This window comes from Papio anubis, chromosome 14, assembly GCF_008728515.1.
Source record: "Papio anubis isolate 15944 chromosome 14, Panubis1.0, whole genome shotgun sequence".
Classification (NCBI taxonomy): Eukaryota; Metazoa; Chordata; class Mammalia; order Primates; family Cercopithecidae; genus Papio; species Papio anubis.
The window spans coordinates 36,842,952-36,858,210 of NC_044989.1; the positions used below are offsets into that span (position 1 = coordinate 36,842,952).

At 43.1% G+C, this 15,259-nt stretch overlaps 1 protein-coding gene across 2 annotated transcripts in view; it reads left to right on the forward strand.

Moving 5' to 3' along the window:
- VIT (vitrin) overlaps positions 1 to 15,259 on the forward strand; it is a 127,471-nt gene that overhangs the window by 7,910 nt on the left and 104,302 nt on the right. For both annotated transcript variants that reach the window (XM_003908500.3, XM_003908497.3), the window contains exon 2: positions 13,658 to 13,727. In XM_003908500.3, coding sequence (XP_003908549.1) covers positions 13,676 to 13,727 — 52 coding nt within the window. In that variant the 5' untranslated portion in view covers positions 13,658 to 13,675. The remainder of the gene's footprint in view (positions 1 to 13,657; positions 13,728 to 15,259) is intronic.

Consider the following 15,259-nt stretch of genomic DNA (forward strand, 5'->3'; position numbering starts at 1 on the left):
CTCTCTTCCCCTTGGCCACTAACGGTAGTGTCTTCATATCCAGAGTTGAAGCGGACACAGGGAGGTAAGGTGAGGGGCAGGGACAGGCCTCACTAGTTGGTACTGTTATGAGCCAGCATCCAGGTTCCCTGAGCTTCCCCGGGGTTTTCAGCTGCTGCTTGTTCCCATAGGGCATGTCTATGGGTGCTGTGAGGATTCCCTTCCCTACTGCGTTGGGGGTTCCTCACGTGTAGTTCCGTACATGTTGTGAAATAAATCCGTTCTGGCTGGGGGTTTACAGTTCCTCCCTCAGCCCTTGGGCAACTGGTAAGCTCTGTCTGGCTGCTTTCTGCATAGGCTCCTCAGCCCTCCATGCACCCGACTCAGGCCGGAGCAAAAACAACCCCAGGCTGACTGTCACACAGAGAATCCTAATCGCCACAAGCTCTTCCCCTCTCCTATAGAGGACTTAATCATGGGACAGACACCAAGTCCACAGAGGCAGACATCAGCCCCTGAGACACAACTACTCAGCCACTTCAAATGGGTTACTGGGCAACCAAGCTGGCTTTTGAAAGGAGGTGATTGAGAACCAAGATCCCTGGCTGATGACCTCTCCAGGCAAGAGGTTGTAGAAACTGAGAGAGGTAGTCGGAGATCAGAAAGCAAAAATTTCTTAAAGACAAGTTGTAGGCATTTTCCCTCCTCTTTCTCCTACCCAAATGCAGAAGAGGAGCAGGTGGCCCCCCCTACCCACCCCCACTCCCCACCGCCCCACTTCAGGCACTGGTGAGAGGAGCTTTAAAGAGACCACTTTGGAACATGGAAGTGGTTGGCTCCTATTGTCTTGAGGCCTCAACCGAAACTAAGACAAAAGGATCATCTTATTTTAACATCCCATTACACAGTCAATTACGATACACTCAGATGGTGACTTAGATGGGTGTGTTATGCCTGGTTACACTTAAAAATATGCCTGGTGCATCATTTTACCCTAAATAACATTTGTGTGTGAGACAGAGCTGTGAGTGAGTTCAGGCTCAAATATGACTCTTGAAAAATCGCTTAACCTTGTAACTAAGACCACTTTATTATACAAGGTAGGTACTTTACAGTGTGTGTTTTAACAATTGTCAGCCAAGTGTCTCAAAAAGCCTGGGATATTGGCATCAAGGTAAAAAGGAAGATAAAACCATCTTGTACAGTGGGGAAATTCGATGTTAAATGGAGTTAAGTGTTTGAGGTTTGGGATAGAATTCTGGTTCTGCTATACATTTATTCTATAAGCTTCGGCAGTTTTTTTTGTTTGGTTGGTTTTTTGTTTTTTGTTTTTTTTTTGTTTGAGTCTCGCTGTGTCGCCAGGTTGGAGTGCAGTGGCACGATCTCAGCTCACTGCAACTTCTGCCTCCCAGGTTCGATTGAGTCTCCTGCCTCAGCCTCTGGAGTAACTGGGATTACAGGTGCATGCCACCATGCCTGGCTAATTTTTGTATTTTTAGTAGAGATGGGGTTTCACCAGGTTGGCTAGCCTGGTCTTGAACTCCTGACCTCAGGTGATCCACCCACCTCGGCCTCCCAAAGCGTTCAGATTACAGGCGTGAGCCACCACTCCCGGCCAGCTTGAGCAGTGTATTAAAGTTCTTTAAGCCTCAATTTCCTGCTCTGATGAATGGGCGCACTAGTCCTTACCCAATAGGATCACCATGACAATTAAGTAAAATCACCTGTGTACCGTATGCAGCATATAGGAAACATTTAGTAAACGATAGTTATTACTATGGGCATGAACTCTACACTTCTAAAACTTCCCAGAAAGAAGACTGAAAGGATCAATCCCATCTCATTTAACAGGCCACTATATATATCCAGGCCAAAATAGTCAGGGGGCCCTGCAGGAGAGTCTGAGGGCTCCTTCAGAGATGGGGTTGTTCCCAGGAAGGCCTCTGAAATAGGACATTTGGTGGCTGCCTTGGGAGAGCTGGGTCTCCTGCTTCTAAATGACTCTGTTTCTACTGGTCCCTGGAAATTCCCGAGGCTTAATTCTCCACAGCCCTCAATTCCTGAGCCACAGACACTGTCCTCCACACCCTCCATTTCACCCAGGTCTCTGGTTGCTGGGATTCAAGAACGTGCTTCTGAGAGGCAGCCCCTCATCTGCCTCTCAGAACCCTGTCATCTGAGAGGAGCCCATTCTCTACTGAGCAGCAGAGGGGAGGGCGTGGATCTTGCAGACACCCCCTCATCTTCCTTCCTATCTCAGCTGGAAAGTTTTGCCAGACCTGAGAATGTTTTTCTGTGCTTCAGAATTGAAGGCAGACCAAAAAGCACAGAGTATTCAGGCGAGTCCAGGCTCTAGGGATAATAGTTGAGCAGAACCAAACACCCAGCTCCAAATTCACAGTAGACGGCCCCTTGGCAACTACAAACCTTAAAGCCCAAAGGGAAGAACCGGGAGGAGGCAAGGCTAATCCACAGTGTCAAACACATTAGGCAAAGAAGTTTGTGATGAGAGAAACTCATCTTCCAAAGCTTCATCAGAATCTTTAAACCACTCATGGTTTCCAGGGTAACTCAGAGGAGCAATCACGGCCCACCTCGTCTTTTTGAGGTCCTAGCCTCTTTCCTTTAGATTTACTGATGTTCGTGCCCCTCTCCATTACACAGGATAAATAACTCTTGGACGGGTTTCTCTAGAGCTCATTTGGGGCATGCCTGCAAACTAGTATTTTTTCCCACTGGCAATATAAGATCTAAACTACCACTTCAGAAATGTAATTACTGTTTGTAGTCTCTCTAGAAATCACCATTGGTCAAAGCCTTTGTGGATGTGGTAAGCATTACCATATGCCAGGTTCCTAACGCAGTACAAAATAACGGTCTGAAACACACGACCAAAAATGGCTTTGCCTTTTTGGTTTTCCGACATGTAGAAACATGCCACATGGATCAATGAACCTAACGGCACAGGCATACATCAGTTGTATACATCGATGAGGTCTTTAACCCCACCCAACTGCCTGTGAGGAAACATGTTTGCTGTAGGATTTTCTCTGACTGTTGGTGGTGAAGGGTGATCCTGGAGAAGGGGATATGCATTCTAGTCATCACAAAAGTACATAGAATATTTATGGGAAGTTCCTAGATTGGAATGTCAGTAAGCATAACATTCTCATGAATACATCGAGAAATAAACATTCTCATAAATCAGTTTCTCGGCCCTGGCACTATTGGCCTGTGGGGCTGAGCACTTCTTTGTTGTGGAGGCTGTCCTGGGCATTGCAGGATGGTCAGCAGTATCTCTACTCTGGCCTCCACCCACTAGGTGCCAGCAGCATCCCCCTCTCTTGTCAAAGTTGTGACAACCCAAAAAGTCTCCAAACACTATTATATGTCTCCTGTGGGACCAAATCACCTCTGGTTGTGAACTACTGTCAAAAATATATGAGGAAACTCTACAGCAACATTCTGACAGCATGTTTTCAAGGTCACCCACTTCCATTTTTTGTTTCCTGAGCATCCCAGACCTTCTCAGTGGCTGTGACAGCTCACAGGATTTCTTGCCACACTTCTTCCCAGAGCTTGGCTGCAGGGTTGGGGATAGCCTCTCTAGGGACCCTCTGCTTTGATGTTACCAAAAGACAAGCACGTATGTCCTTTTCATTTTGAGTGTTTTCATTTTACTACTAATCATTTCGGGGAACAGGACATAACTAGAACAATAAATATGAAAAGGGTTTTAATCAAAGCTGCAGGAAACAGAAGCCAACTTAAACTGGCTCAAGTCAAAGGCCCAAAAACATCAATATCATGCACAGGAGACAGAGCTGAGCTAGACCTTCTTCAGACTGGAAATGGGACCTGGAAAGCGGTGAGAAATGAAGGGATCTTCTCCGCCTGCTCGTCCCAGGGCCATATACTTATTCTCTCCATCTCTCTCTGCCGTCCTCTTACACATCTTATTCAGGGCCCCACATGGCCTGCAGCTTGGCACTCACAGCTTCTGAAGCTTTCAGAATCCCGATCCCAAAATCCCAATGGAGACCTCAATTGGCTTCAGTTATCTTTTTTTGCTAGATCACAAGCTTTTGACCAGCTGAGTCATTTACATTTCAGTGACTGTCATCTCTGCATCTGACAATAATAATTGAGCTGCTTCAGTTGTAGATGTAACCAGGCTTTGAAAAGTGAAAAGTGCTATGCAAATGAATAGTGGCATTTTTATTTTATTAGAGTATTATAGAACAAATCACGGAATCATTTGAAACTTACAGTGACAACCGTGTGAGGAGTTGGCAGGATAGAAACAGCGCAATATGAAGTTGGAGATCTGGGCTGTGTGACTTTGGCCAAGTCACTTCCCTGCTCTGAATTACAGGAATTCTAATGTCCATTTCGCCTCCTCAAGGAGCTCTTCGGTGGTTCAAATAAGAAAACAGTTTAGTGAGAAAACTCTCTGCAGACTGGTATAAACTCCTGTTATTACAGCCTTCTGCAGTTAAAACTACTGTATGGACGGCCACTGCGAGTTAGGTAGCAGTTAGGAATAATCTTTCAGCTGCCAGCCGAGTGCAAGGGAAATGTATTATCTCACATAACAGACAGTCCAGGGGCAGGCCCAGCCCCCCAGGCACAAGACAAATCATAGTTCTGACTCATCTCTCTGTGATTTGCCTGGCTGCCCTCCTCGCCTTGAGTTAGGATTTTCCTCTGCTGGACTTTTCTTGTGGTCACAAGATGGCAGCCAGCAGACCCCCAACAACCTGCTCCCTTGTTCATTTCCAACAAGAGAGCCACCCTCTCCCCCCAAAAAATATAGGCTTCAAGTCCTTCCATTCTGTCTGTTACAACCCAGGACACAGGGCACCTGGACTAGTAACTAGTATGATCACCTGGCAAGGGCCTGGTGCTGATGGGCCGAAGCCCGGAGCAGTTGCCAGCAAGGGGGTGTGTCTAACCATCCTTGCCTTAGGCCCCAAATTGGGATCCACCTGGGAGCTGCAGAGGGACCCACTTCCTCTCAGAGGCCAGCCTGCACTGATTTCCTTTACCAAATTGGGATTCTGTTAGGAAGGAGGAAGGGGAAAACGATGCTCTGCATAGGCCACCAGCAGGGTCCATCCAGTCCACGTAGCCTGACTCAGAGCACATCTTCAATAGCCTTGTGCATTCTTGGGAACCAACATATTGAGAAAAGACAAAATTTCCCCTTCCTTACCTATTTGGCTCACATTTTCTGCCAGAATTTCTTTAGGATTAAAAAAAAAGGAAGTAAAGAAGAATTGGGAAGAGAAGAAAACTCAAGAAAGAAAGAAAAACTACTGTTTCAGACCTCGGCCAGAGGAATACATCTGTATGAAGGTTTATGTACAGATAGAGGCCACCACCACATTGTAAAGGACCTCCCCACTCCCCATCTAGTGCCAGCTTCCTTTTCCTGTCCTCACCAGATCAACCCACATCCACTGACAAGCGGAGGAGGCTTTACGGTCAGGCAGAGATGAAGAAAGCAGGGCTGCAGATGTGGCCTCACCCCATTCAGAGATGTCTGTCCTCAAGGGATTTTTGGCATTTTGGAAACACAGCACAGCCTCTTGTAACTAGTAAATGTTTCCAGATGGATACTGGCTCTTTCTGCCTCATGGACAAAGAGTATGGTTGGGTGCTCCCCCATGTAGCATTGTAGTTCAGACAAACACCAACATTACATAAATCCTACATGTCTACTAGGGCAGAATTTTTTCCAAGCGAGTGGCTCAAGCAAGCCTCTAGGGGGCTTATTAAAAATGATGAATGCAAAAATAATTTTTAAGCCTTCCATGTCTCCCTGTTGCCTAAAGGATCAGTTCCACATTCTTTAGGCATGACATTCAAGGCTGACATGACCCTTCATCCCTCTCTGACAGTCTGATTCCTCTCCCAGCCTTGCTGAGCAACTCCTAGTTCTGAAGCTCCACTGTCGCTAGGTCCTGTCCTTTCCTGTTCACTCATTCATTGTTTTCCAACCTGCCAATTAAATAAATTCAAGCCCCTCCCAATCCCCACGTTTCAGGCCTATGTGCCCATGCACCCTTTTGCCATCACTGCATCCCCAGTAGCAGAGGTTCCCAATGCTGTTTGCACAGTAGAGTCACTTGGAAAGCTTTAAAACAATATTGGGCCAGGCACAGTGACTCACGCCTGTAATCCCAGCACTTTGGGAGGCTGAGGTGGGCAGATCACCTGAAGTCAGAAGTTCGAGTCCAGCCTGACCAACATGGTGAAACCTCATCTCTATTAAAAATACAAAAATTATCCAGGTGTGGTGGTGGACACCTGTAACCCCAGCTACTTGGGAGGTTGATGCAGGAGAATCGCTTGAACCCAGGAGGTGGAGGCTGCAGTGAGCCCAGATCACGCCACGGTACTCCAGCCTGGGTGACAGAGTGAAACTCTGTCTCAAAACTAACTAACTAACTAACTAAATAAATAAATAAAACAATATCGATATAAACTCAGGTCAATTAAATTAGAATGAAGATGGAGTAAGTGCATGTACTATGAAACAGCTATGGCAAGGGGAGAAATGCAGAGCTTCTGGACTTGGAACATCTGATTTGAATCCAGCTCCTCTTTTTTCTAGCCTTGGAAAGTCTGTAACATCTGCATGCTTCCAATTCCTTACCTCTAAAATGAAGGCAAGAAATAGTCTCTACCTCATAGAGTTGCTGTGAAGATTAAATGAGTTAATATATTACTGACACTTAGTATATGCTCAGTAAATATTAGTTATGATGCATGCATGCTGGTCTCCTGCAGGAAGACTCAAAGCAACTTAATGCCAGGACCTGCATCTGGGTTCTCTCTGCCTGGCACATAGTACATATGCTTTTATTTTTGAATGATTAATGGATGCACAAAAGAAGATGAATTTTGGTTTTAGGAAATCAGGACGATTTATGTAGAAGAGGTGGCCCAGGAGCTGAAGCTTGAAAGATGGATGGGTTTGTGGTGAGGGTTGGTAAAGTAATCCAGATAGAACAATAATGTGAATGTGAGCCAAGGTACTGACATGTAGAGTGTGGAGAAAAGACCAAAAGCCCAGGTGTGCTGGGGTCAAAGGAGAGGATTACTCAGGAGAATTGCAGTGAGATGGTGTTGAAAGGGAAGGCAGGCCATTTCATGAAGAGTTTGTAATGCCTCACTAAGGAATTTGAGCTTTATTCTGTAGAGAATGAGTGGACTATGAAGAAGAATTCTGAACAGGTGAATGCACAATCAGACCTGTGCTTTAGGAAGCTGATCCTTTCCAACTGAAAGAAAGATTGACCTGGAGCAAGGAGCAAGAGTGAGTTAGGAGATTGCTGCAGCTTCCCATCTGAGATCAACATTGTCTGTATATGTTAAGTCTTCCTAACAGATCACATATAATGAAGCTCTTCGGACTCTATCTGGTTTATGTTAATTGAAGCACTGCTAAATTTGGTGGTGGAAGTGATAATGATAACAACAATACCTCTTAAGTGTCCCTTTCAATTTCAAGAGTTTTTTCATTATTTCATTTTTATATTTTACTAATATTGGATTTATTAACATATATGCACAGGGTAAAGATTTAAATAGAACAAAATGGTAAGACACCTTCCCATCTCTGATCACCACTTATCCAGTTCTCTTTCCCTGACACAACCACTGTTATTGGGTTCTAGTGAATACTCCTCCCACTCTCTAGGCATGAAGAATATATATATTTAAAGTACAGAATCTGATAAGTTTTGGCATATGAATACTGTGAAACCATCACCACATCAAGATAATGAACATATCCATCCCCAAATTTTTCATGTGTTCCTTTGCTGTCTTACTTCTGCTCTTATGTCTCCAGGACTCTCCACTCCCACTCCCCAGGCTCCTGGATACCACTGATGTGCTCTTTGTTACTATAGAGTACAGTTTCCAGATGCAATGTAATGATATGAATGTAAAATTGGACAGAATGTACTCTTTTCTGTCTGACTGCTTTCACTTAACGTAATTATTTTGAGATTCATTCCTGTTGTTTTATGTATCAATAGTTCATTCCTTTTTATTGCTGAGTAGTATTCCATTGTATGGATAAACCACAATGTGTTTATCCATTTATCTGTTGATAGATTTTGCATCTTTCCCAATTTGGAGCTATGAGAAATAAAGTTGTTAAAAATATATATGCAGAAGTCATTGTATGGACCTATACTTTCATTCCTCTTCAGAAAATGCCAAGGAGTGAAATGGCTGCAACATATGGTGGGAATATACTCAGCTTTTTAACTTTACGAGATACCACCAAACTGTTTTCCAAAGTAGTTGTACTATTTTACATTCCTGTTAGCAATTATTTCAGTCCTCCACTCCTCACCAACACTTGATAATAGGAGTTTTTTCAATTTTAGTTACTCTTTCTCCAAGTTGCTTTTGCATACATTGCCACATTCAATTCCCAATGGACTTGCTTTAATTTTTCACACTTCCTGGTCACCAGTGGTGAACATTATCAAGTGTCTTCTTCTCGCTGTGGTCTTTATTTTCCCTGCTTAAATTCCTTTTTGCTTTCTTTGCCTTTTTATACTTCCTCCACATTTGACAAAGTGTATTCTTCTCATACATCTTTAACTGATGAACAATTTGCCCCTTATCTGTAAATCTCAAGCATTTTGACACAGAGATTTAAGAAAAGTCCATTTTGCTTTTTCAATCTTAACAAGATGCAACCTGCAGATTGTCTTATACACAAGGGGTAGAAAGAAGGGTGCAGGATCAGGAGCCATGAAACCCAGGCTTGATTTTGTGTATGTGACCTTGAATAAGTCACTTACCCACTGCAGGCCTCAGTTTCCTTACCTTTAAAATGGGAATCGTGCATACTCCACATCCTGCACAAGTTTACTGTGAAGAACAAGTTTGTATTCACGCATTTTCTCAACAAACGTGTATTGTTTGTACCCACTACCAAACACTATTCCAGGCTCTAGAAACTGAACAGTGAACAAAATAGGCAACTCTAGAAATGTACACAAAGTCACTTTATTTAAAACACTGTGAAAAACTATATAAATATAAAGCAATATTATTATTTATTACCAACTTGCTCTCTTCTGACTCTGGGCAGAAAGAGAGATCTAATGAACTTTGTTGTGCTAATCCACTTACACTAATGTATACTCTTCTTTCACAATCAGGCGTCATTTGCCTCACCAGAACTACATATTTGGGATTCTTTATGTTATATCTCATGGCACATCCATAAATTTGTGAATCAGTAACACATTCTTTTGGAAGCCCCTATTGTTCAGTTTTTGTTAGAACCTGGGTGAGCACATGAGGAATTAGGGCTCCAGTGTTACCATGTGCCCCACAGCTCTGTGACATTGGACCGCCTGCAGAAACTGCTTAATGGTGCTGGTGGCAGTCCTCATGCTCAGCCTTGGCAATGGCTGAGAGAGGGTTTGATTTTTTTCTTTTTCCACACATTTCAAAAGGCACATTTACATTTTAAGTGCTTGAGTAAACAGACCAAGCAAGTGTAGAAATTGCAGTGGTGAGAAATAAGCTTCAAGTATTCTAAGACACTAGAGTGATTCTGGTCAGTTTCCATTATTGATAAGCCAACACTTGGGTGAGATCTCCTCGGGGATTAGAGCATCTCCCGGAATCCTGTTCGTTTTTATCCATTCATTCCAGCTTCTAAAGGTCATGTCCATCATGACTCTAAAGTTGTAGGACAGATCTGAGAGCACTTCTCTCTGCTCTCCGCCTTCCCTTTGGGTTTGTTTGTTGATTAGCAGTAATATCAATATCAATACTTTTATTAATTTTTATTGAGATATAATTCACATACCATAAAATATACCATTTAAAGTGTATAATTTGGCCGGGGGCAGTGGCTCTCACCTGTAATCCCAACACTTTGGGAGGCCGAGGAGCGTCGATCACAAAGTCAGAAGTTCAATACCAGCCGGGCCAACATGGTGAAACCCCATCTATACTAAAAATACAAAAATTAGCCAGGTGTGGTGGCAGGCACCTGTAATCCCAGCTACTTGGGAGGCTGAGGCAGATAATTGCTTGAACCCAGAAGGTGCAGGTTGCAGTGAGCTGAAATTGCACCACTGCACTCCAGCCTGGGCTACAGAGCGAGACTCCATCTCAATAAATAAATATATAAATAAATAAATAAATAACATATCGTGTATAATACAGTCGTTTCTAATGTATTCATAAGATTGTCTTCCCTTTGTTTTGTTTCCTCTTTAAATTTTCTAGGGAAAAGGGGGAGCCCTCATTACTCACATTGATTCAACACATATTTACTGAGCACTCAAAAAGTCAAATAAAAATCCCTGCCCTTGTGGAGCTTGCATTATAGTGGGGAACTCCATAAAAAATAAAATAAGTAGAGTATAAAGTATGTCAGAAGTGATAAGTCAATGGAGAAAAAGATAGTAGGAAACGGATTGGGTATATCGGTTGGTGGTGGGAGAGGTGGGAGGGGAATTGTGATTTTAAATTGGATAACCAGGGAATGTCTCATGAGAGGTAACATTTAAGCAAAGATTTGAAAGAAATAAGGGAGCAAGTCATGTGCTTATCCGGGCAAATGGCATCCAGCCAGAGGAAAAGGTGGTACAACAAGTGCAGAGACCCTGAGGTAAGAGGTGTTCCAGAAACAGCCAAGAGGCCGGTGTGGCTGAAGATTACTAATTGAGCAGGAGAATAGTGTGAAATGAGAACAGAAGGGTGGACGGAGGCCAAATCAAGTAGGGTCCTGAGCCACTTGTAAAGACTTAGGCTTTTCTTCTGAGTAAGACGGGGAGCCACTGTAGAGTGTAAGCCAAGAAATGCCATGGACTGACTTACTTTGAATAGGATCGTGCTGGCTGCTCTGTGAACTGCAGAGGACAAAGGAAGAAGGGAACCGCCTAGTTATGAGGCTAATTGCAATAATCTAGGCGGGACAGGGCAGAGGCTGCCACAGATGGCGTTGGTAATGGTGAGATGCTGAGAAATTTTCAGTTTCTGGATAGACTTTGAATGTAGCGCCAACAGGACTGGCGGGTGGAGAGCATGTGGGGTGTAAGAGAAAGAGAAAGAGAAGTCAAGGATAACTCGGATGAAATCTGCAATGTTGAGTGGTAACAGTCAATTAATGGGGCTGTATAGGTGGGTCCAGTAGGGCAACCTGGTATACTGCATTTATCCAATAGGAAAGTTAAACACTCAGGCTTGAAGATACATAAATCGTTCTGGAGTTTCTCAAATTAATAAAAAACAAAAAAATTACCTGTTATCACACTATTTCCAAAATATAATCTGGCTACTTAAACATCAAGTTGCCAAACAGATTGTACATATGATTTTGTTTTTATTTTGAAGCTAAAGACGTAACCAGTGGCCAACTACCTTAATTGGGAAATTTAACACATTGCAATCGTTGTTGCAAATTAATAAAGTGATCAGTTCTGTTTGGGGTTACTCTTGCTGCTTAATTTAATTGCTTGTAATAAAGCTTTCGTATACTAAACAACTTTAAGTTAATTGCATCGAGTTCTTGTATACTATCTCAACCCATAATCTAATAATTGCTTTTTATTAATAAATATGCATACCAGTGTATCAAATATTGTTTATAAGCTTAGATTGGGCCTAGCTAGTACTAGATTGTGCTTATCTCTTTCTAGATCTCCATTCAGTGATGTCACTTTGGTAGCTTCAAAATCAGCCATGGTAGGAGGATTTGCTTCCACAGAAACTGACAAACTCTGCAAATCAGGGCTCTTATCTCTATTTTTTTTTTTTTTTAACTAGTACACCACTGAACACAGCAGAGGGTAGAGTTATGAATGCCAGCTTTGGGCCACACAACTGTGGCACTAGAGGGAGGGGGGATATAGTGGAAGCCATCTGCCCAGAGGGGAGGAGTGTTTCACTACCATTGACATTGTTTAAAATTGCTAGCTCATAAGGATAATAAAAAGCAGACCAACTTTAAGTCTTTTCATTCTCTACAAATTTCTCCCTTATTGCCTGTGCCCAGGGCAGATTCCTCCCACCCACTTTCACCTCCATTCTAATCCTTTCACCACCTTGGACCACGGTTATGACATTTAACTTCTCTAAGCCTTAGTTTCCTCATCTGTTCAATGAGGATCATAAGACCTATCATGGTGACTTATTGTGTGGATTCAAAACAATACAGAATGCACAGAATATACTCAATTAATAGTAGTACGAGTAAACCTTTAACAGTTTCCTCATAGCCTTAAGAGAAAGATGAGAAACTCCCCTATAGATCACCAGCATTTTCATATCTGTTGCACTCTCCAACGTCTGGGTCTCTGCTGGCACTTTTCCCCCACTTGGAGCCACTTCTCTCGTTTCTGCATGTTCAAAGCCTGTTCATTCTTCAAAGTTGACCCAGTTGCCACCATCTCTATGAGGCTTTCTCTTATTCCCATAGCTGCCGTAATTTCTGTACTTCTAAACTTTCTGGCCCTTGGGGAATCTCTAGCACCACCCGTACCTACTGGATTAGAACCTGCACTTTAGTAAGAGCCCCAGGTGAAGAGTATACACAAGCCAGCTGGGCTCAGGGGCTCACGCCTGTAATCCCAGCACTTTGGGAGGCCCACGCAGGTAGATCAAGATGTCAGAAGTTCAAGACCAGCCTGGCCAAGATGGGGAAACCCCGTCTCTACTAAAGATACAAAAAATAGCCAGGCGTGGTGGCACGTGCCCGTGATTCCAGCTACTTGGAAGGCTGAGGCACAGAATTGCTTAAACCCAGGAGGTGAAGGATGCAGTGAGCCAAGATTGTGCCACTATACTCCAGCCTGGGTGACAGAGACTACGTCCCAAAAAAAAAAAAAAGATTCAAGAAGCCTGACTCAAAACCACTGGTTCTCAAACTTGGTTGCATGTTGGAATTACTTGAGAAGTTGTTAAAACTTAATTAACTAGACTCCCAACCCAAGAGTCTTATTCAATTGGTCTGGGGTACAGCCTGGGCATCAGGATTTTTTTAAACTCCCAGGTGATACTATTAAATAATACGTAGCAAAGTTTGAGAACCACTGCTCTATAAATTTCCCCTTACACTCTCTTATGAGGACTTAACATTCTCTTATGCAAATTAACATGGTTATTTGTGTCCACTTACGTTTTTCCACCTATATTAAACTGTAAGTCTTTCAAGGGTGATAATTGTTTTTTAATTCAATTTTTAGCACTTTCTAACAAAATGTAGCCATATAATAGGAGTTTAATATTTATCAAATGAATAGTGAAGTATTAATAATCGTAATCTAAATATGTTTTCTGAATGACATAAATGTGGCTGCTTGGACATATTCTCATAAAGAAGACTACTTGGACATATTCTCAAAATCGTAGAGTTATTTCCTCTTCAGTTCTAAGTAAACATCAAATATTTGAAGAATTGGAGGCTGGTGGCCAGAATGGGCTTTCTAACTGAAAATAGCATCTCTGGGTACCAGCAAGGCCAGCCACTGCCATCTCTATGTGCTGCTTATGGAAATCTGTAGCCTGGAATCCTAAGACTCCAGAGGGCAATGCAAAATGATGCAGCCCATTCCCACACACTCTGTGCATCCAAATCAGAACCCCCGGCTGAAATATGATGATGTTATTGTTTCTTTCTCTCCAGGGTGTCATTCTGACATTTATGAGGACTGTTGTTCTCACTATGAAGGCATCTGTTATTGAAATGTTCCTTGGTAAGTACTTTTATATGTGTATCTGGATACCCTTTTAGCATTTTCCTAAGATCCAAAGAATCCAGCCAAGAAAAGTTTTAAACCAAGACAGAGCATATAAACAATACAGTGTATCTTTTTATGACAAACATTTTGAAGAGATGTTTTAAGAAAGAATGTTAAGCAAAGATCAAATTCAGGATGCATGTGTATATGTTTTCATGTAAAGCAAATACTGTATATGTATTACATATATGTCTCAGTATATTACATATCACACACACACATACACACACCTATCTTGTGTATTCCTCAGCAATTAGCAAGTATTTCAGATACTGCATATTTGCAGATTCTAAATGTAAGGATGTTCTTATTTCTTAATTTCCCAAAAAAACACAAAAAAAAAAACAAAAAAAAAACTTACTGCTGACATGGCTTTATCTATAGCATTGGCGACTCACACTTTTACAGATGATTCTTTTTTTTTTTTGAGACAGAGTCTCACTCTGTCGCCCAGGCTGGAGTGCAGTGGAGTGATCTCGGCTCACTGCACCTCCACCTCCCAGGGTCAAGCGATTCTCTCACCTCAGTCTCCCAAGTGGTTGGGATTACAGGCACACGCCACCACGTCCGGTTAATTTTTGTATTTTTAGTAGAGACGGGGTTTCACCATGCTGGCCAGGCTGGTCTGGAACTCCTGACCTCGTGATCCGCCTGCCTCAGCCTCCCAAAGTGCTGGGATTACAGGCGTGAGCCACCACACCCGGCCAGAGATGATTTTTTTTTTTTTGAGACAGCGTCTCGCTCTGTCGCCCAGGCTGGAGTGCAGTGGTGCGATCTCGGCTCACTGAAAGCTCCGCCTCCCGGGTTCACGCCATTCTCCTGCCTCAGCCTCTGGAGTAGCTGGGACTACAGACGCCCGCCACCACACCCGGATAGTTTTTTTTGTTTTGTTTTGTTTTTTGTTTTTGTATTTTTAGTAGAGACGGGGTTTCACCGTGTTAGCCAGGATGGTCTCAATCTCCTGACCTCGTGATCCATCCGCCTCAGCCTCCCAAAGTGCTGGGATTACAGGCGTGAGCCACCGCACCCAGCCCAAAGATGATTTTTTTAAAAAAGAATCCATTATCACCAGAGTATGCAATCTTGGATAGGCCCTTGAGGAGCAGCAGGTCAACTAGAAGCGCTCAACTAAAGTGCTGAGGGGTTTAGGACCAAGCCCAAGGGTCATCTTCCATTAAGCTTGGCCCCACTGTGCCATGGCCTCCTCAGGTAGAGTAATCCTGTGGATCATTGTGAAATTACTGCCAGGAAGGTGCGCAGAAGCCTTTCAGACAGTCTGTTAGTTTGTCAGGGCTGCTGTTAACAAAACACCACAATCTGGGTGGATTAGGAAACAAAAACCTGTTCTCTCCACCTTCTGGAGACTAGAAGTCCAAAATCAGTGTCAAAAGGATTGGTTCTTTCAGAGGGCTGCAAGGCAGGAATCTGTTCCGTCTCTCTCTCCCAGCTTCTGGCTGTCTGCTGGTAATCTTTGGTGTTCTTTGGCC